The following is a 21,057-nucleotide window of genomic DNA, read 5'->3' as shown; positions in this document are numbered from 1 at the left end:
TTCAGAGAAGTCACTGAACAAACAAAAACAGTGGAGTGTGCTTGTTTTGGGGGGGCCCATGGGGCTTTTTTCAGCATGAGACTTTGTCTGGGATCTCACACGGGAGAAAAGAACGTGGAGGAGCCAGGCCCTGGTTAGGACCATCCACTAGGAACTGTAAAAGGAAGCCCAGCATAGGGGCTTCACTTTGCTCCAGGCAGGCAGTTTTGGGGGTGTGTGGCCTGGTTTTCAATTCTTTTAGAATGTGTGTTGTTGAGAGACAGGAGGAGTACTGTTTATAAGCAAGGTGTTAGGGGCAAGTTGGCCTGTAGGGTGTGGGAATGTGAGATATGTCTGACTTCTTAGGTAAAAATCAGAGATGGCTGTGACCTCTACGCATGGGGACACATGTGTATAAGCTGACCACTTCAGAGACTGTAGCCTAATAGCCTGGACTACATAGTGAGACTGTGTCAAATAAATTAAAAATGCCAAACTGCTGAAGGACAGGTGGATTCCTTTGAGGCCAGCCTGGTCTACAGAGTGAGTTGCAGGACAGCCAGGGCTACACAGAGAAACCCTGTCTGGAAAAAACAAAACAAAACAAAACAAAACAAAACAAAACAAAACAAAACGAAGAGTCATATGGAGCAAGGCATTAAGCAGCACTCCTCCATGGCCTCTGCACCAGTCCTGCCTCCAGGTTCCTGTCCTGACTTCCTTCAAAGATGAATGGTGATATGGAAGTATAAGCCAAGTAAACTCTTCCCTCCCAGCCTGCTTTTGATCATGGTGTTTCATTACAGCAACAGAGACCCTTACTAAGATGGTGCTTTGTGTACATGTATGTCTGTGTACAGTGTGTGTGCAGTGCCTGCAGAGGCCAGAAGAGGGGGCTGGATCTGCTGGGACTAGAGTTGCAGCTGTTTCTGTTCCTCTATGTGCATGCTGGAAACTGAATCCTGGTCCTCTAAAAGATCAAGTGCTCTTAACCACTGAGCCATCTCTCCAGCCCCTAAATATTATCTTTAAAAAAAAAATTAGGCTCACATGGGGCTGGAAAGATGGTTCAGCAGTCAAGAGTACTGGCTGCTTTTCCAGAGGACCCGAATTCGATTCCTAGCACCCACATGGCGGCTCACACTGTCTGGAGGGCTTCTGACACCCTCACATAGACATGCTTGCAGGCAAAATACCAATGAATAAAAAATAAAAATAAATTATTTTTTTAAAAATAGGGCAGCATCAAGCTGACCTTGAACTCCCTATTTAGCCAAAAATGACTTTGAGCTTCTGATCCTCATGCATCTACCTCTTTTTTTTTTCCCCCCGATTCAGGGTTTCTCTGTAGCTCTGGCTGTCCTGGAACTCACTTTGTAGACCAGGCTGGCCCAGAACTCAGAAATCCGCCTGCCTCTGCCTCCCAAGTGCTGGGATTAAAGGCGTGCATCTACCTCTTGAGTACTGGGATTACATAACACCTGCATTCCTGCCACGGGGAGGACCGAGTGCAGGGCTTTCTACCAAGTGAACTATACCCGTCTGGTTTCCCTCTATCTATCTATCTATCTATCTATCTATCTATCTATCTATCTATCTATCTATCTATCTTCCTAGTTTTGTTTTTGAAACAGTGTTTCTCTGTGTAGCCTTGGCAGGCTTATTTGGAAACCACTCTGTAGACCAGTCTGGTTATGAACCCACAGCGCTCCTCTATCTCCCAAGTGCTGGTATTAAAGGCATGTACCACCTCCTGGCTAGTTTCCTTCTTTTTAAAGGCTTGAAGATTCTATTGTAGGATATGCCACATTTTGCTAATCCATCATCCATTAATCTGCCAGTGGACACTTGGATTGCTTTTGTGCTTCAGCTATTGTGTACTTTTTTTTACACTTCTGTTTTTTAAATCCAGGACTTTGCATGTGCTAGGCAAATCCTCTACCATTGAACTACCTCAACCCTTTGCTTTGGGGTAGCATCTTGCTACAAGCTAACTGCCGGAGCTGGCATTCTGCCTTTCTGTTTCAGATTATAGGCGTGTGTCATGGTACTCTATATACCTTGCTGTGTATATGTGTGGGCATGCTTGCAAGCATGTTAGACAGATATCTATGTATCTATGTTCTACATATCTATATATCTGCGTATGTATTATCAATGTATGTATAATATGTATGTATCTATCTAGATTCAAATCACATAGATAGATAGATATAGATAGATAGATAGATAGATAGATAGATAGATAGATAGATATAGAGAGGAGGGGTCTGGTATAATTCCTGAAACTCCATATGTAGCTAAGGATGACTTTGAATTCTTTTTTTTTGTTTGTTCGTTTGTTTGAGACAGGGTTCCTCTGTATAGCCCTGCCTGTCCTGGAACTCACTTTGTAGACCAGGCTGGCCTCAAACTCAGAAATTTACCTGCTTTGAATTCTTAATCTGAGCTTCCTATCTCTCCTTGAGTGCTAGAATTACACTTAGTTTATGTGATGCTGTAATTGAATTCAGAGCTCATTACTAGCTAAACTATATCCTCAACTCTTATTTTTTCCTAAGTGAATTTGCTTTGTTTTAAAATATTCTTTTTTATTTTTTGTGTACAAGTGTTTGCCTGCATGTACGTATGTATACCACATATGTAGGTAGAACATATGTAGGTAGACCAGGCTGGTCTCGAACTCAGAAATCCACCTGCCTCTGCCTCCCGAGTGCTGGGATTAAAGGTGTGCACCACCACTGCCTGGCTCGAACCTTATTTTTATTTGTATACTGTTTTGCTTCTATGTGTGTTCCATGTGTGTGCAATGCCAGCAGAGGCCAGAAGAGGGAGTCAGATTTCCTAGAACTTTGGTTACAGATGATTGTTAGTGGTCATGTGAGGGCTGGGAACCAAACCCAAGTCCTTTAGAAGAGCAGCTCTTAACCTCTGAGCCATCTTTCCAGCTCTAAGTTTTTCTTTCTTAACTGTTTAGATCTAGGAGCTACATAAAAACACTTATACAAACATGCCATTGGTGCGAACTAGTCACATGGATTCAAGAAAAACAGAAAAGGCAAGTGTCTTCTAGGGACAGCTCTACACACAGTGGAAAGAGAAAGTTGGTTTTTATAGTGAACTTTAAGCATCTCTTACTATCTTTTCCCCAACCCCAGTCATCTCAGGCCATCCTCATCTCCTTATTGCTCCATGAACATTGCAGACACACACTGCTCACACTCATTCCTGTAATTATGTCCCCTCAGATATTCACTTGCCTGCTAATATCCTCCATGCTGAATTGGGCACCCTGGGTTGTGTTTATATAAAACGTATTTTATATTAGACTGGTAAAAAGGCTCAGTCAGCAAAGATGCTTGCTGCTAAACCTGACGATTAGAGTTCTACCCTGAGAACCCATGTCATCAAAGGAGAGAATGGATTTCCCTAAATCTTGACTTATACATGTGTGCCATTGCATGTGCGCGTGCACGTACAAACACACACACACTCACTCAGATATAAATAAATGTAAAAAGTATATTCTTCTATATAAAGGAGTGTATTACAGTCATGCATGGTGGTACATGCCCATAATCCTAGCACTTGGGAGGCTGAGGGAGGAGGATTTTAAGTTGGAGGCCAGCCTGAGCTTCTTAGGCAATTTCCGGTCAGCCTGGGTTACATGGAGAGACCCCTGTCTCAAACAAAACAAAGTAAGCATATAAAGCTCTCAACATTAAATTCTTTCCCACTAATTTTTCAATTAGTTTCCGAATCTGCGCTGTAATCTGTTCGGAGGTAGGAATAGCTAGGAGAGGTTAACTGCTCCCTCTTTTACACAGCTAGGAAGAGTGGGGCAGAGATTTAATCACTAACTAGTCATATCCAGACCTGTATTTCTCCCCACTCTCTAAGAAGCAGTCACTCTGCCAAGCATATTTCCTGCTGGGAAGGAGATCACTTTACAGTTGAGTATTCTGGGCCTCTGAGCAAATGAATACTGGCACGGATTTGTTTTCAACTGGTGTTTCATGTGTTGAGTTAGTATGAGAGTGAGAGAGGTCTTCTAGCAGCTGGCAAGCCTAGATAAAAAGTTTCTAGACTTTTAAACTGAGTAAGTTTAGTCTCCTCCTTTTTTCTCTATTTTTACAGTTTTGTTGTTGTGGTTTTGTTTTGTTTTTGTTTTTTTTAAGACAAAGTTTCTCTTTGTATCCCTGGCTGTGCTGGAACTCTGACTAAACTTTCCTTGAACTCACAGAGATCCATCCCTGGGGTTGAAGGCTTGCACATATCACTCTTTGACCTTTTCTCTCTCTAATTGAAAAATTTCCCAAGTCTCTTCTATATCTTCGTCTGAGTGATCCTTTAATTGTACCCGGTCTGTACACCTGGCATTTGAAACCTTTCTTGCCCCAACTCTTCTCTCCCTCTCTGTTTTATTTTCAATCCCTTTTAATTCTCTGTCTCTGTTTGCTATTTTGTTGTTTTAGACCATCTGTACTGTAAGGCTGGGCTGGCTTCACATTCACACTCCTTTTGCTTGGGCTCCAGAATGCTGGGATTATAGGTTTGCGCCACTATACCTGGCTTTCCCATCTTCCATATTAGTACATTCCTCAGTGCTGCCTAAATGTCTGGCTTTTCCACTCTTTATTGTGGGCACACATTTGATCCTTAGAATCACCAGAAGCCTTCCATGACCGTGACCCAGCACCAAAAGGCGTTCTTTTCTTTGCTTTATTAAGCTCTCTGAGCCCCCTGCACAGACTCTGAGTCCCAAGCATGTGGGTTATAGTATCATCACTTCAGATGGACTTTGTAAAGCTACCCAGTCCTCTTGATTTCTCCCAGCCGCTCAGGTTAGATATAGGGAGCAGATGCTATGGTTTCCAGTGATGTTGGCTGTGACCTCTCAACCAACCTCCCAAAGGGATCCAGTACTTGAGAGGAATACTGGGACAGAACCCAGGAGAGAGCCCAGGTTCAGCCCTTGGGGAAGCCAATTGCCTTCTATAGTCCTTAGCTGGCTGCCTGCCAGAGCAAACCTGGCGCACACTATTCTGTAACAACAATGACAATGTATATAATATTTATGGAGTGCCTTCTATGTTCTGGGTATAATCCTCACCACTTTACCTATACATGCATTTATTTTGTACTTTGACAAAAATCATGCCTGTTGGCACCTAGAAATTACATAAGTAAGTTGCCAATATCATATTGTACATTATAAGTCAGAATTCAAACTGGGGGACTGTTTCTAGAGCCCATGCTAGCAGCCACTACAGTTTCTCTTCCTTGGCCTCTGATGTTACAGTACAGACCCACCTGAGCCTGGTGTGATGATGCAGGCCTTTAAGCCCAGCACTGAGCAGGCAGAAGAAAGAGTATTGCATCAGGGTAATACAGGTACATAGCAAGTTCTGGGTCAGACAGGTCTATAAGTGAGACCCTATCCAAAAAAACCAAATCAAATCAATCAACCAACCAACCACCAAAAGAAGACACATCTGGCTAGCTTCTGTAGAAAATGAAGTCAGAGGGTCTGTTCTTTAGACAAGAGACAAGGACCAGGAGGTTTCACCTGTTCAGCCACCCTTTCTCTTCTACAAGCAAATTCTCACTAGAAGGAAGAAAGGAATGAATGAATGAATGAATGAATGAATGAAGGGTGATGGATAGATGGATGAATGGACAGAGAATTCTGTGAGCATGAAAAGAACTAAGTGAAGGGGGAGGGAGACTTCTGGGGCTTCATGAAAGGGGGAGAGTTTGGTGCATGGAAGAAGCCCTGCTTGTGGGGTGCGGGGCAGTGAGCTAGCGCAGGATTCAAGCGTAGGGTTGTTTCTTGCATTTTTTGAGCCTCAGTTTCCCTATCTGCAAATTAAAGGTAAATAGAAGATAAGCTGACCCACTCTCTCCAAAGAACAGAGTTTCCTCAGATCTATTGGGGAAAGCTGACACTGAGGAGAGGTGACAAGGAGAAGCTGCTCTGTGGTGACAGTATAGGAGCAGGATTCGGTGGGCTTCACAGTTCAGCCCTGCAGCTCTTATGCCGGTGACACGGCCAGCACGAGCCACCATGGCCCACTCTTTCCGCACACCGCATCCGATTTCTCTAAAGGGTGTCGCAGTCGCGTGGAGGTGGCTGCAGTCGCGGGATCCCAGCAGCTGACCGCTGGCCACTCTGTGGTGGCTGCTCTGGAAGCCCAGGCCCCCGGGGCCCAAAGAGCATCACGTCATCCTTTGCGCCCGACGACCGCCCCTCCCCGACCGCGCGTGCGCACGCGGTGGCGGCGGGTGGGGGGCCGCGGTGGGGCGGGCGGCCGCTCTCCGCCCTTCCTCAGGCTTGCTCAGGCCGCGGTGCAGAGGACAGCGTCCAGGATGCGGCGCGGGGTGGCCCGGCGCCCCCCTGCCCCGGCACGGCAGCGGCGGCCGCTAGGACCCGGCGAGGCCCGGGGGCGGCGGCCGGAGCCTCGGTAGCGGCGGCGGAGGGAGCGGCGGCTGAGGGCGGGCGGGCGGCCGGGGGCGGGGGCTCGGCTCCGCGCGGCTTGCCCCGCTCGGCCCGGAGCCATGAGCGGCGGCGGCGGCGGAGGGGGCTCGGCGCCCAGTCGCTTCGCCGACTATTTTGTCATCTGCGGGCTGGACACCGAGACCGGGCTGGAGCCGGACGAGCTGTCGGGTGAGTGCGCGCGAGCCCGGGCTAGGGCCCGCGGGGCCCGCTTTGTCCCGGGAGCCCAGTGAGGGTCGGGCGAGCAGACGGGACGCGGGTCCCGCGGGCCTGCTGCCCCCCGCGCGGTGGTCGCCGCGTCGGCAACCTGGGGAGACGCGGACGCTGGGTGCGCTCAGAGGTCGAGGGGCTTAGTCCACAATGAAGGGAAGCTTGCCTTCTAGCACCCTTTTGGGAGGAAAGAAGTTAGCCCACTTCCTAGTGAGAGTTAGTCCCACCCAGACTTTTCAAAAGAGCAAAACAAAAACTTGATGAGTTTATTTGGCCTCTTCCCAAGAAGCCGGCGAGACCAGTTCCTCAAAACCGTTATAACTCACTCCTGAGCAGGCCAGGCCCGGGCTTTTCCTTCACAGTTCTGCCCCTCTTGATCGGACGTGAAGTGACAAATTGAACCGGGTTACACCAAGAACGGGTTCTCTCTTGGCGCTAGAAAAGAACTTGTACCCAGGGCCATGCTTTTGTTGTTGTTGTTGTTGTTGTTTGTTTTTTAAGTTAATGTCCTTTACCAGGCGAGGGTCATTTGTGAATGAAGGCAGCGCGTCCCAGTTGGACAGGTTGTGCAGTGTTGTGATGCCTCTCAAGTTATCTTTCGAAGAGGAAGTGATGGGGGAGTGACAGTGAGGCCCTGATGAGATTTGGCACCCATTGCTTGAAGGTGTAAGAATTATAAAATCCCCGGTGAATTCCTGCGCGCCCACATTGGAGTTGCAACAGTTTTGAAAAGTTTTTGGGTGGCCAGTAAGCAGGTTTCAGTGGTTGGAGGCTTGTCGTGTTAGACTTTAAAGTTATGTCATGCTGATTCGATGAGGGAAACTCCTCTCCCCCTTTCTGTCACGATGTGGTAGTCATTGAACACCGTACAGTTTCTCTATTGAAAGTGATCATCCAGTCTTGGATTTTTTTTTTTTTGTCACTCCAGTTTGTTTGTTTGTTTCTCCTCCGATTCTTCTTCTTCCTCCTCCTCCTCCTTGTCTTCCTCTTTCTCCTCCTTATCTCTCCAACCCCCCACTGGTTTCTTGGTGTAGCTCTAGTTGTATTAAAACACACTCTGTAGGCCAGTGTGGCCTCAAAGTCAGAGATTTGCCTGCCTCTGACTCTTGGGTGCTGGGATTAAAGGAGTGCAACACTACTGCCTGGTGAATTCCACTGTTTCTTATGGGGAAAAAAAAGAGTGCACACTTCAGATGATAAAGCTGGATTGTCTTTTAAAACTATGAGAAACTGATGCCTTATACAACACCCTGAAGTAGGAATGGGCTGATCCTAGCTAAGCCTTTGTTCTAGCCTGAGTAGTCCAAGCTCAAAGTACAGACAGATGTTGCCATCTGGTTCATAAGGATTAACTTTAGAATTGTGGATGATGTAGTTGTTGGATTGCAGTTCCAGGTATTGGTGGTGGATGGGATGTGAGAGGGAAATGAGGCCCAGAAGGACAGCAGGGATGATATCGGTCCAAAACTTCTTTGGTGGCATGCTGCACCACAGCAGCCTCTCTGGAGGTTTTTAAAAAACAGTAACGTGGTCACTGGTGTACATCTGTTATCCCAGCGTTTGGGAGGCAGAGGCAGGAAGATTGCCACAAGTTTAAGGCCCGACTGGCCTTCATAGTGAGACCCTGGCGAAAAAGACAAAAGAAAAACAAACTAACCTGTTGAGAAGGGTTAAAAACAACAGTCTTTCTGGATGAAAGAAGCTCAAAGGTAGAGTAAACTTTTTATGGTGTACTATTATTGAATGTCTGTTAGTTGTGTAGCTGTTTGGTCTTAGAAAGTAGAGATAGCCTTAAGAGGTGGCGTAAGCCTGTGAGATCCTTGTTCCGGAAACTGGAGGATCTGGAGTTCAAGGTCATTTTCAGCTTTAAAAAAAAAAAAAGAAACAAAGAAAGGAAACCAGGCAGTGTTTGGGTTAGAATGGACAGACGTGTTGGCTATTGGCTGTATTTGTGCCTGGGCAAATTAGATAACTGGAGGGTAGACCTGGAAACTTAAAAAGCAATCTGTCTTTCACCAAAAAAGAAATGTTATTCTCTTTTATATCTGTTAATATCTGTTAATTATCTGGCTTCTCAGCAAGCTAAAATTATATCCCTGTATAACCTTATTGGAGAATAAAGAGGGGATGAGTTGTATAATGTGTAAGAAGGGCATTCTGTGTATTCTTTAATTTGGTTGCAGTCGTGTAATGCCGAGGGCATATATCCAATAGCTGGCTTGCCTTTGTTAGAACAGACAGTGATTGAGATATTTTTTTTCATCCTTCTTTCATTTCTGGTGGGTTGACTGGGGAGTCTGGATGACCCAGGGGGATTCAGAGGACAACACAACAGAATACAAATAACTCTGGGCAGCCCATGTGGAGACTCTCTAGGGTACATTTTCTTTCCTTAGCTTGCTGATTGCTCCCAAATTGGTGATGTCATAGTCCGTAAAACTATATGAAGTTAGTTAGGAATTGCACTCAGATTCTTCTGAGAGAAATCTGTGTTCTTTTCTCCAACTAAATTAAGTTGTGTTTCTCTGGCAGTTTTTGAATACTTAGACAAACAGAACAAAACAAGCTATATCCAGAAAAAGCAAATCAAAGATGCTTCGACAGGCCTGGATGGTGGTCTACATCTGTAAGCCTAGCACCAGGGAGGTTCAAGATGCAGGAGAGTTAGAAGTTTAGGGTCATTCTTGTCTACTTAGCTAGTGTAGTCCATCCTGGGCTACATGATACCCACATCTAAAAAAAATGAAACCAAAATAAAAAATACTTCTAAGTAATTTCATCAGCTGGAAGGTAGAGACAGGTGAGTGTGAATTTTAAACCAGCCTGGCTGCTTAGTGAGACCATGTTTTTAAAAAAGCAGAAAGTAAAAATTAAAATTAAGGGAGGAAAAACCCCCCATTTACAGTCTTAATATGCTGACATGGTGAAGAATCATAGAAGTCTAGAGATGCAGTAAATAGTTGTTCTGACCCGAGAAGTGAATGTGGGCTGAAAGATAAGATTGCTGGTAGTCACATGAAAAGAAAGGCACCGCATTGAAAAAAATACACTGAAGTCATCTCAGAATGTCAACTTTTGAAGAGTAAGAAAATTCTGTCTAGAAAATCCAGAGCAAGAGCCGAGTATGGTAGCGCACGCCTTTGATCCCAGCACACGGGAGGCAGAGGCAGGCGGATTTCTGAGTTCGAGGCCAGACTGGTCTACAGCGTGAGTTCCAGGACAGCCAGGACTATACAGAGAAATCCTGTCTCGAAAAAGCAAACAAGCCAACCAACCAAACAAACAAAAAAAAAACCTCCCAAAAAAACCAGAAAATCCAGAGGACTGGTCAGGTCATAATGCTTAGATGTACCAAGCAGTGAGATTAAAATTGTTTTTCTTTTTGAAGATGAGGTCTTGCCATGTAGGCCAGGCTGGCCTGTGACTCTTTAAGCAGATAGCTCAGACTGTTCTTAAACTAGGATTTATGTGTATGCCACCGCACCTAAATAAAATAGAAACTTTAAAGGCCATGGAATGTCAGACCAGGAAGCATACTTAGAGATCATATAAACTTTATTTTGGGTTTTTTTTTGTTTTTTTGTTTTTTTTGTTTTTTTTGTTTTTTTTGTTTTTTTTTTTGTTTTTGTTTTTTTTTTTTTTTTTGAGACAGGGTTTTTCTGTATAACCCTGGCTGTTCTGGAACTCACTTTGTAGACCAGGCTGGCCTCGAACTCAAATCCGCCTGCCTCTGCCTCCCGAGTGCTGGGATCAAAGGCTTGTGCCACCACGCCCAGCGGGGAGATCATATAAACTTCTGATTTTACAGACGAGATACTGAGGTGCAGAGGAAGGTAGAGAGGATTTGTTTCCTGTGCCACAGCTCATTTGTCTTTTCCTCTACTTAAGTGATGATGTTTCTCCTTACAATAGTCTAATGGGGATGGGAGAAGTAAGATATTTGTATGATGGGGTAGCAGCAGATATCATGGCCTTTTATTCAAGCTCAGATTTTTATTTTTTTGTTTCCTAATTGAGATAGAGGCTCATTGTAACCCAGGCTATCCTTGAGGCTTTTACCCTTCTGCCTCTGCCTGATTGAGATAGATGTGTACTGTCATACCTGACTGTCATACCTGACTGTCATTTTTGTTTGTGACTGGTTAATATTCTGTGACATAAGAATGTATGTATCAGTTGGCTAGTGCTTACGTTGCCCTACTTTTTAACTATTGTGAATAATGTTGATGTGAACATTTCTGTTTCCCTTGGCTTGTGTACCTAGGAATGAAATTGCTAGGTCAGATGGAAACTTTAACCTTTTGAGCAACTGCTTGCTAGTTTGTTTTCCAGAATTGTACTACCGGTTAATATTTCCACCAGTATCCATGTCTTCTCAGTAATACAGTCTTTCTGTTTTGTTTTACTTTGTTTTGAGACAGAGTTTTACTCTGTAGCACAGGCAGGCTATCTTGGGACTTAATATGTAGTCCAGGTAGGCCTTGAATTTATAGTGATCCTCCTGCTTCGGCTTGAGTGCCAGGATTACAGTATGACCACCAGAACTGGCTGAACCTGCCTGTGTGATGTGAAAGAAGGATGTGTTATTTAAAAGAAATAGACTGCCTCTCATTTTATAGAGATGAAGCTTGAGAGGTGAGTGGCAGCGCATGCTTGTGATCTCATCCCTGGAGGTGGAGGCAGTGAGTGCATCCCAGTTCCAGCTCAGCCAGAGCTGTAGAGAGACTAGCCCCTCCATCCCCACCCTCTACCCCGCCCCACCTCCCAGAACGAACTGGCTGGGTCTGTGAATCAGTGGTAGAATGCTTGTCTAGCGTACATAAAATCCTGAGTTCAGTCTCCAGAAGCAGGGCCACCACAACACAGGTGTGGTGAGAGAGCTTCTTCAAACTGGGAGTAGATTGAATGAAATGTACTTTGATCTTCCTCTACCAGTCGGGTGGGTTCCAGGTCTATTCTCTTATAATCATTATCTGTGTGCCTGCTCTGAAGCCTAGCTCTCTAGCTACAGGAAACTATCCTGATGGCTCACCTCCAGCTTCTGACTGTCCAAAGCCAAGGCTGCTGTCTAAGAGGGGATACTTCCAAAGTAAGGTCATGGGTTTCTTTTGTAAGGTAGAACAAGGAAAGTGTCTGAAAATGGCTAACACTCAGGAAATAATGAAGAAATAGCCCAGGCAATTTCAAACACATACAGATTTGTTTGGAGAGACTGACTTGAGAGTCCTTGACTTCCTCAGGGGTGAGGGTCACTTGGAAAGTGAGTGGCTTTTACTTTAATGACTCCTCTTAGGAAGAGATCCTGAGTCAGTGTTTGGTGCTTAATCCACGTTCTCCTATATTCTGTTTAGTCCTTCCTTCCTTCCTTCCTTCCTTCCTTCCTTCCTTCCTTCCTTCCTAGGTTTCTTTGCCTAACGTCCTTTCCAAGCCCATTTCCTTTTAGAAACTTACTTTTTGGCTAAGTCTGGTAGAAGGTGTAGTTGGGCTTTGCTTAGTTTTTTGACTGTGCTGTTTCTGTGATTATTGTTGGAAGAGTGTGGTGATCTCTTAGAACTATTTTCAAGGGACCCTGTACTCTGTTTTAGATTCCCGTATGGGACAGTGTGAAAAGTTTGCCTGCTCAGAAGCTGGTGGCTTCTTGTGGAATTCAGTGATGAAATTTTGTCATTACTAAACTTTTAGGCTTACTTCTTCAAAATTATTGAATGAGGTAGACATTAGTAGAATGTCCGTATTCCAGGTGTTTTGTGATTGTTGATTTTAAATTTTCAAAAAAGTTTTATTTATTGTATTTATATGAGTACACTGTTGCTCTCTTCAGACACACCAGAAGAGGGCCTTGGATTCCAATACAGATGGTTGGGAGCCACCATGTGGTTGCTGGGAATTAAACTCAGGACCTCTGGAAGAGCAGTCAGTGCTCTTAACCTCTGAGCCATCTCTCCAGCTGATTTTAAATTTTTTATTGCATTTATTTTTGTGTGTATGGGTTACACAATCAAAGAATGTATGTGGAGATCAGAAGACAGGTTTTGGGACTTGATTCTCCTGCCATATAGGTTCCAGGGATCAAATTCAGGTCATCATAATTGGCAGCAAGTGCCTTTTCATGATAAGCTATCTTGCTGGCCTGGTTGTTAATTAATAATAATAATAACAACAATAATAATAATTATTGTTGTTATTATTATTGATAGGGTTTGCTATGTAGCCTTGGCTGGCTTAGAGCTCACTATGTAAAGCAAGCTAGTTTCAAACTCACAGAGATCCATCTACCTCTGCCTCTCAAGAAAGGCATGTATGTGCCACTGTGCCCAGCCAGTTGTTGATTTTAGCTTGAGTATGAGTCTGTTGAGGTGCAGGACCCTGGCTTGGTGGACAGTAAGAAGGTGTCAGGACCCTGGCTTGGGGACAGTAAGAAGGTGTCAGGACCCTGGGTTGGGGACAGTAAGAGAGTATCAGGACCCTGGCTTGGGACAGTGAGAGAGTGTCAGGACCCTGGCTTGGGACAGTAAGAGGGTGTCAGGACTCTGGCTCAGGGACAGTGAGAGAGTGTCAGGACCCTGGCTTGGGGACAGTGAGAGAGTATCAGGACCCTGGCTTGGTGGACAGTAAGAGGGTGTCAGGACCCTGGCTTGGGACAGTAAGAGGGTGTCAGGACCCTGGCTTGGGGACAGTGAGAGTGTGAGAGTGTCAGGACTCTGGCTTGGGGACAGTGAGAGGGTGTCAGGACTCTGGCTTGGGGACAGTGAGAGGGTGTCAGGACCCTGGCTTGGTGGGCAGTGAGAGGGTGTCAGGACCCTGGCTTGGGGACAGTGAGAGGGTGTCAGGACCCTGGCTTGGTGGGCAGTGAGAGGGTGTCAGGACCCTGGCTTGGGGACAGTGAGAGGGTGTCAGGACCCTGGCTTGGGGACAGTGAGAGGGTGTCAGGACTCTGGCTTGGGGACAATGAGAGGGTGTCAGGACCCTAGCTTGGGGACAGTGAGAGGGTGTCAGGACCCTGGCTTGGGAACAGTGAGAGGGTGTCAGGACCCTGGCTTGGGGACAGTGAGAGGGTGTCAGGACCCTGGCTTGGGGACAGTGAGAGGGTGTCAGGACCCTGGCTTGGGGACAGTGAGAGAGTATCAGGACCCTGGCTCGGGGACAGTGAGAGGGTGTCAGGACTCTGGCTCGGGGACAGTGAGAGAGTGTCAGGACCCTGGCTTGGGGACAGTGAGAGAGTATCAGGACCCTGGCTTGGTGGACAGTAAGAGGGTGTCAGGACCCTGGCTTGGGACAGTAAGAGGGTGTCAGGACCCTGGCTTGGGGACAGTGAGAGGGTGTGCTGCTTAAGGAAAGAGTTTACTTTGGCTCACAGCTGGGTGTGATCCATCATGGCAGGAAATTATTATGGATCCATGAGGTAACTGGCTACTTCAACTGCAGCCAGGAAGCAGAGATGGCGCTGGTGCCCAGCTCACTTTCTCCCTTTTTTAAGATTAGGCTTGGACTCTAGCTGAGGGATGGTTCTAACTGCATTTTGGGTTGGTCTCCCACCTTAGTTAATCCTCCCTCTCTGGAGACATTCTTGAAGACATATGCATCTTCAATCAATAAAATGATTGATACCTGAGGCAGAAGAAGACAGATTTATGAGTTCAAGATAGCCTGGTCTACATAGTGAGTTCCAGACCAGCCAGGGCTACATAAAGAGACTATGCCTCAAAACAAACGATTGCTAGTTCATCTGTGGTCTACTGTGTAGATGGTAAAGCCGATTTAGTCTAAAATGCTGAGTGGTCTAAGCAGTGAGAAGGTCTGTGGAGGCTGCTGTCATGTAGCATGCTTAACCTTCCCAATGTGCAAAACACGATCATGCATTTATGTATATTGGTCATAAAAGCAAAAAAAAAGAGAGTTAGAAGTCAAAGGCGATTCACCACTTTTGCTAGATGGTAATGATTAATATTTCTAAATGGCCTTAGAGTTTTGCAGTATATTTTTGAACTGTTTTTATTCAGTTTCACTTTAAATAAAATCTCTGTTCAGTGTTATCAAGTTAAAAAGAATTGTTAGTTGGGTGGTGGAGGTGTACATGTCTTTGATCTCAGCACTTGGCAGGCTGATCTCTGTGAATTCAAGGCCATCCTGGTCTAGATAGAGTTCTAGGATAGCCAAGGTTACATAAAGAAACTCTGTCTCAAACAGAACAAAACACAATGTTAGAATCCAGGTCTCTGTCTGCTGTCTCATTATTGATGTGACTTTATTTTTTAATTACGGGGCATCTGACTAGTGATTCGAATCACAGAGTTTGTCGTGACGTGAGATGTGGGCTTTTGTGGTTCAGTCTCCAGTTAGTACTTGAGTAGAGGTGCAGTGTCAAGAATCAGACAGATGGCTTGTTTCCTTGTATACAGTGGGAAGGCCCGCTGCTGCTTTTTATTCTCCCCCTTCTTTTATCAGTTCTGGAAATCGTAGATCAAAAAGTGAGTAGGACTTTGGTTCTAAGAAGGTTAGTGTTCCCTCCTCCCCCGAGTGTCTCTGTGCTTGTGGGATGTTTCAGACTTTTTGCATGTGGTCTGTTTTCTTTGAAGAAGAAAGAACAGGATTTGCATCTGCTAACCTCAGAAGTCTTTTGGTGTAGTGTGCACTTCTTGTCTTCTGTGTTGGTGGTCAGAGGTTTGCTTGTGATTTGTGTGGTCTTGAAACGATATGGGAAATAACCAAGAAACTTTGAGGATATTTTTTAACTCCCTCTCTATGTTCCGAACTTATATTTTTAAAAAGATTTTATTTATTATTATACATTAAGTACACTGTAGCTGTCTTCAGACACACCAGAAGAGGGCGTCAGATTTCATTATGGATGGTTGTGAGCCACCATGTGGTTGCTGGGATTTGAACTCAGGACCTTCGGAAGAGCAGTCAGTGCTCTTAATAGCTGAGCCATCTCGCCAGCCCAACTTTGAGGATTTTTAAGTCATGGAAACATGAAAAGATGACTTAGAAATAATAATCAAGGCCAGGATTCATAAGATAGTAAGTAGCTAAATTCATCAATAGCAAATTACACTTGTTTTTTTTTTATTATTATACATTAGGCTGACATTTCAGGAATATCTAGAGAATTGATTCTGTTGGGGGTGGAACGATGGCTCAATGGTTAAGAGCACTGACTGCTCTTTCAAAGGACTTATGTTCTATCCACAACACTCACATGGCAGCTTACAACCAGCTAGAACTCCAGTCCCAGGGGATCTGGTGCCATTTAAAAGGCTGTTGAGGCACTGTACAGACATACATGCACACAAAATTAGAAGAAACAATAGCTGTCCTATATGGATGACAAATATACTGAAAAGAGAAATCAGTGAAACAGCTTTGTCACAAAAAGTACACACACACACACACACACACACACACACACACAAAGGAAAGAAAGAAGAAAAAGAAAGAAAATGTTTAGGTTTTTTTATGTGTATCTGTCTGCTCATCTTGCCTGTATGTGTACCATGTGTGTACCATGCCCACTAAGGCCAGAAGATTCTCTGGCACTGGAGAGATAGGTAGTTGCGTGTGCCTGATGTGGATACTAGGAATTGAACCCAATCCTTTTCAAGTACTCTTAACCACAGAGTCATCTGTCAAGTCTTGGATTCAAACTCCTTGAAACCAGAGTATCACCTCTGATGCTTTATTGTTTCAACTTGAAATGTATTATTATTTTATGTGTATGAATGTGTCGCCTGCATTTATGTACTACACGTGTGCCTGGTGCTCTTGGAGGCCAAAACAAGGTGTCAGGTTTCTTCTGGAGTTATAGATGGTTGTAAGCCCCATGGAGATACTGGGAATGGAACCTAGGTCCTTTGCAGGAGCAGCCAGTGCTCTTTTTTAAAGAAAAAACAAAAACATTTATTTATTTATTTATTTATTTATTTATTTATTTATTTATTTATTTAAGACTTATTTATCTGTAGCTGTACAGATGGTTGTGAACCTTCATGTGGTTGTTGGGAAATGAATTTTTAGGACCTCTGCTCCCTCTGGTCAACTCCACTTGCTCTGACCTGAAGATTTATTTATTATTAAGATTTATTTATTTATTATTATGCATAAGTACACTGTAGCTGACTTCAGATGTACCAGAAGAGGGTGTCAGATCTCATTGTGGGTGGTTGTAAGCTGCCATATGGTTGCTGGGAATTGAACTCAGGACCTCTGGAAGTGCAGCCAATGGTCTTAACCGCTGTGGCATCTCTCCAGTCCCGCAGCCAGTGCTCCTAATCAACAAGCCACCTCTCCAGCTCCTTGTTTTATAGTTTGTAAATGATGACTTTATAACATTGGCTTAGCCTAGTTATGTAGCTAAGGATTAATTTTGTTATATACTGTTCTATTACTGAAAAAAAAACCTAGAGATTTAATTTTAAGAAAGTGTCTTTTCCCTTACTTTTTCTACTTTTATTTGACCTGATATTTAAAAGATTTAAATTTTTTTCTGAGCTAGTGAGATGGCTCAGCAATAAAGGTGCTTGCTGCCAAGCCTGATGTCAAGGGATCCATATTGTGTAGGGAAAGAGTGGGTTCTCAAAAGTTACTTGTTCTGTGACCCCTCCCCCAATAAGTAAATACAATAAACTTTTGTTTTGTTTTTTGTTTTTTTGTTTTTTCAAGACAGGGTATCTCTGAGTAGCCCTGGCTGTCCTGGAACTCACTCTGTAGACCAGGCTGGCCTCGAACTCAGAAATCCCCTGCCTCTGCCTCCCAAGTGCTGGGATTAAAGGTGTACAATAAACTTTTTAAGAAGTTTAATTTTTCCTGACTATAAAATCCTGATCATTATACAGCTTCAAACATTAGAGAGCTGTATTCGAGGTTTCTCTGACCTAGAGGCAGCCGGTGGAGCTCTTCTCTTTGCTGGGAGACCTTGGGTTTTATAGTATGTGCTTAGTAATCGTTTGCTGTATTATTGTGGAAAGACAGCAGCTTCTCTTCAGATCTTCACTGGTTTTCTGATGCAAGGCATAATATTTTGGAATGTAATAAACTGAACTTCAAATTTTTCCTGAGTGCTGAGTAGTGGATCTGAGAGAGGTCTGTCAGAGAGAATAGCAAGGAGTGTGGTTAAAGTTCCTGAATTCTTTTTTTTTTTTAAAGATTTATTTATTATTATATGTAAGTACACTGTAGCTGTCCTCAGAAACACCAGAAGAGGGCATCAGATCTCATTACAGATGGTTGTCAGCCACCATGTGGTTGTTGGGAATTGAATTCAGGACTTCTGGAAGAGCAGTCAGTGCTTTCAACTTCTGAGCCATCTCTCCAGCACCAAGTTCCTGAATTCTTAAGTTGAAACCCAGAGTCAAACTTGACACTGAGTATTGATGAGAGGAACATTTTGTTTTGGAGTCTGATTATTTTATGATTTATACATTAAAGAGATGAACATGTATTTATCTTGCTACATAGCCTAGACTTTACTCTCAACTCCTCTATTCTCTTGCGTTGGACTGTGGTGTGCTGTGATTACAGGCTTACCCCACTAGGCCTGGCTGTGTATCTAATGGTTCTATTTAGCCAGTTCTATTGACTCAGTCACCTCTCCACTCCCATGTCCCTGTTAGGGATTGAACTCACAGCCTTGCATCTACCAGGCCACCACTCTTAACCCATGCACAGCACCCCCAGCACTGCCCAGTTTCTTGCTGAGAAATATATGTATATATAGCCTTTGGAATTTGCCTTACTCACTGGTGCTGCTTTAAGGGAATACTATAAAGTGCACACATGCATTTCTCACAGCCATGTAGCTTGGGAAACCCAGCTCAAAGTGGTTTGTGCATAGTTTTCTTGTATCTGCTTGTAGCAGAAGGACAAATGAGCTAACTAATTTAAGCCTCGTTTATTTTGGCATTGATCCTATTAAAGAGAGCAGCCCTCCTGGCCCAGTTACCTCTTTTTTTTTTTTTAAGTTTAAAAAGGGGGGGGGGGCGGCTGTTAAGGGCACTGACTGCGTTTCTGAAGGTCCTGAGTTCAAATCCCAGCAACCACATGGTGGCTCACAACCATCCATAATGAGATCTGATCCCTCTTCTGGTGTGTGTGTCTGAAGACAGCTACAGTGTACTTATGATATAATAAATAAATAAATCTTAAAAAAAAAGATTTATTTATTATTATATGTAACTACACTGTAGCTGTCTTCAGACACTCCAGAAGAAGGAGTCAGATCTCATTAGAGATGGTTGTGAGCTACCATGTGGTTGTTGGGATTTGAACTCGGGACCTTCGGAAGAGCAGTCAGGTGCTCTTACCCACTGAGCCATCTTACCAGCCCTAAATAAATCTTAAAAAGAAAAAAAAGGTAATTTCATGTAGCTGACCTTTTGCTATGGTGACCTTGAACTTCTGATCCTCCTGCCTATTTCTTCCAAGAACTAGGACTCCTAATCATCTGTTAATGGTCCCAGTTCTTAATACTGTCACATTAACAACATCTTATTTTGGAGGGGATACAGTGAGACTGTAACAGAAATACAACATATGTAGAGATAATCATCTGCTGAACTGACAATAATTTGCTAAGCCCTATATGTCTATATAGTGTTCAATGCCTAGTTTGGCGTTGTCCACTTTCCCCCATTTCTCATGTTCGTGTGAAGACTGTTTTTTTTTCCCTTGCATTTCTGTCTTTTGAAAAGTGCTACACTTGTGACTCTGTGTAGAAGAATGTGTTTTATGTTGGTTGACTGATCTAGCTTGGTTGGCTTTGCTGCTTGGTTATGAGTGTGTGGTGCACTTAGTCAAGGGCATCAACTCAGTTACTTTCCATAAGGACAATTTTTGTACTGGACTCAGCTGACCATCCTGCTCACAAGTACACTGTAGTCCCAGGGAAGTGAGAAAGTGGGGTTACCAGCCTTGTTATCATAGAAAATGAACAGTGATTCTTAATTGACATCATCAGATGCCATCCATCCTCATGTTGAGGTCAGGAAAGGACAGTGCAGCAAATTTAAACTAGCTGAGTTCACACAGAAGAATTAGAAACATGTTCTTGTCTCTAAAATCCCCTGTCACACACATTTGTACTGAAATGCCAGCTTAGTGATGGGGCTCTGGCTTCCAAAGCTGTGTGTGACACAACCCTGCTCTCTCTTTCTCTCTTTGGGGGTGGGGTGGGATGGACAGCTAGGTATAGTATTCTGAGGAGTTACACATATTAATCATAACTGTAGGCAGTGGTGATAATGAAGCTGACCAAGACAACTGACAGAAAAAGGCACTTATTTGGGGCTTACAGTTGCAGAAGATTAGAGTTCATGATGATGTATTTGAGGTAGCAGCCAAGAGCTCACACACAAGAAGGGAGAGCCAACTAAGCCGGGCGGTGGTGGTGCACGCCTTTAATCCCAGCACTTGGGAGGCAGAGTCAGGCAGATTTCTGAGTTCGAGGCCAGCCTGGTCTACAGAGTGAGTTCCAGGACAGCCAAGGTTATACAGAGAAACCCTGTCTCAAAAAACAAAAACAAAAACAAAGAGAGAGAGAGCTCACTAGAAATGATGTGAGGCTTTTGAATCCTCAGAGCTGCCCCCAGCAACATACTTCCTCCATCAAGGCCATGACCCCTAATTCTCTCCAAATGGTCACCATCATCTGGGGACCTAGTATTCAAATGTCTGAAGCTCACGGGGGACTCTCACTCAAATGACCACAGATGCGTCTTTAATGTAGAGTATCTTGTAGGCAGTAATTGTCCAGAAAACCTAAAAGTTGGGCTGGGATGTGTTACTCGAAGAGCACTTGCTTAGCATGCACAAAACCCTAGCTGAGTCCCCAGCACATGGATGTGAACAACCACCACAAAGTTAGTATTTATTGATTTTCACTCCTCATTTAGCTATTATTTATAGAAATTTGAAGATCTTGTAATCACTGTTTGAGGCACACAAGTCATGTCAGTGAGTGAAATTCTCTTTATGGAGCTCTTTTAAGTGGAGAGAGATATATTAAAAATTTAACATAGCTTGGCCTGGTGGTGCACACCTTTTATCCAGCAGAGGCAGGCAGATCGAGGCTAGTCTGGTCTACAGAGTCTACAGAGAGAGAGTTCCAGGACAACCTGGGCTACACAGAGAATCTGTCTCAAAACCAAATAAATAAATAAATAAATAATAAACTAAATATAAGGTCAAGGCAAGAAGATTGAGAGCTCCAGGCTAGCCTGGGTTTCATAGTAAATTCTAGTCTGGGCTACATCTAAGAGTTTGTTTAAAAGAGAAAGAAAAGGAAAGAAAAAAGAACACTCTAAATAAGTAGCATGTAGTGTGTAAGGGGTGGAAAGGGTTGACAGGATCAGGAGTGTTAGGCCAGGGTGGATGTGGAT

The 21,057-nt window shown here is 44.1% G+C and overlaps 1 protein-coding gene across 2 annotated transcripts in view; it reads left to right on the top strand.

The window, feature by feature from the left end:
• The first annotated feature begins 6,249 nt into the window (after window positions 1-6,249).
• Window positions 6,250-21,057, top strand: part of Dennd5a (DENN/MADD domain containing 5A) — a 66,691-nt gene continuing 51,883 nt past the window's right edge. The window contains exon 1 of one of the 2 annotated variants that reach the window (NM_001311139.1): window positions 6,250-6,646. In NM_001311139.1, the coding sequence (NP_001298068.1) occupies window positions 6,538-6,646 (109 nt within the window). In that variant the 5' untranslated portion in view covers window positions 6,250-6,537. The remainder of the gene's footprint in view (window positions 6,647-21,057) is intronic. The other variant, NM_021494.1, reaches the window with a different exon arrangement.

This window comes from Mus musculus, chromosome 7 (assembly GCF_000001635.26).
Source record: "Mus musculus strain C57BL/6J chromosome 7, GRCm38.p6 C57BL/6J".
In the NCBI taxonomy this organism is placed as follows: domain Eukaryota; kingdom Metazoa; phylum Chordata; class Mammalia; order Rodentia; family Muridae; genus Mus; species Mus musculus.
This window is presented reverse-complemented; position numbering and strand designations above follow the sequence as displayed.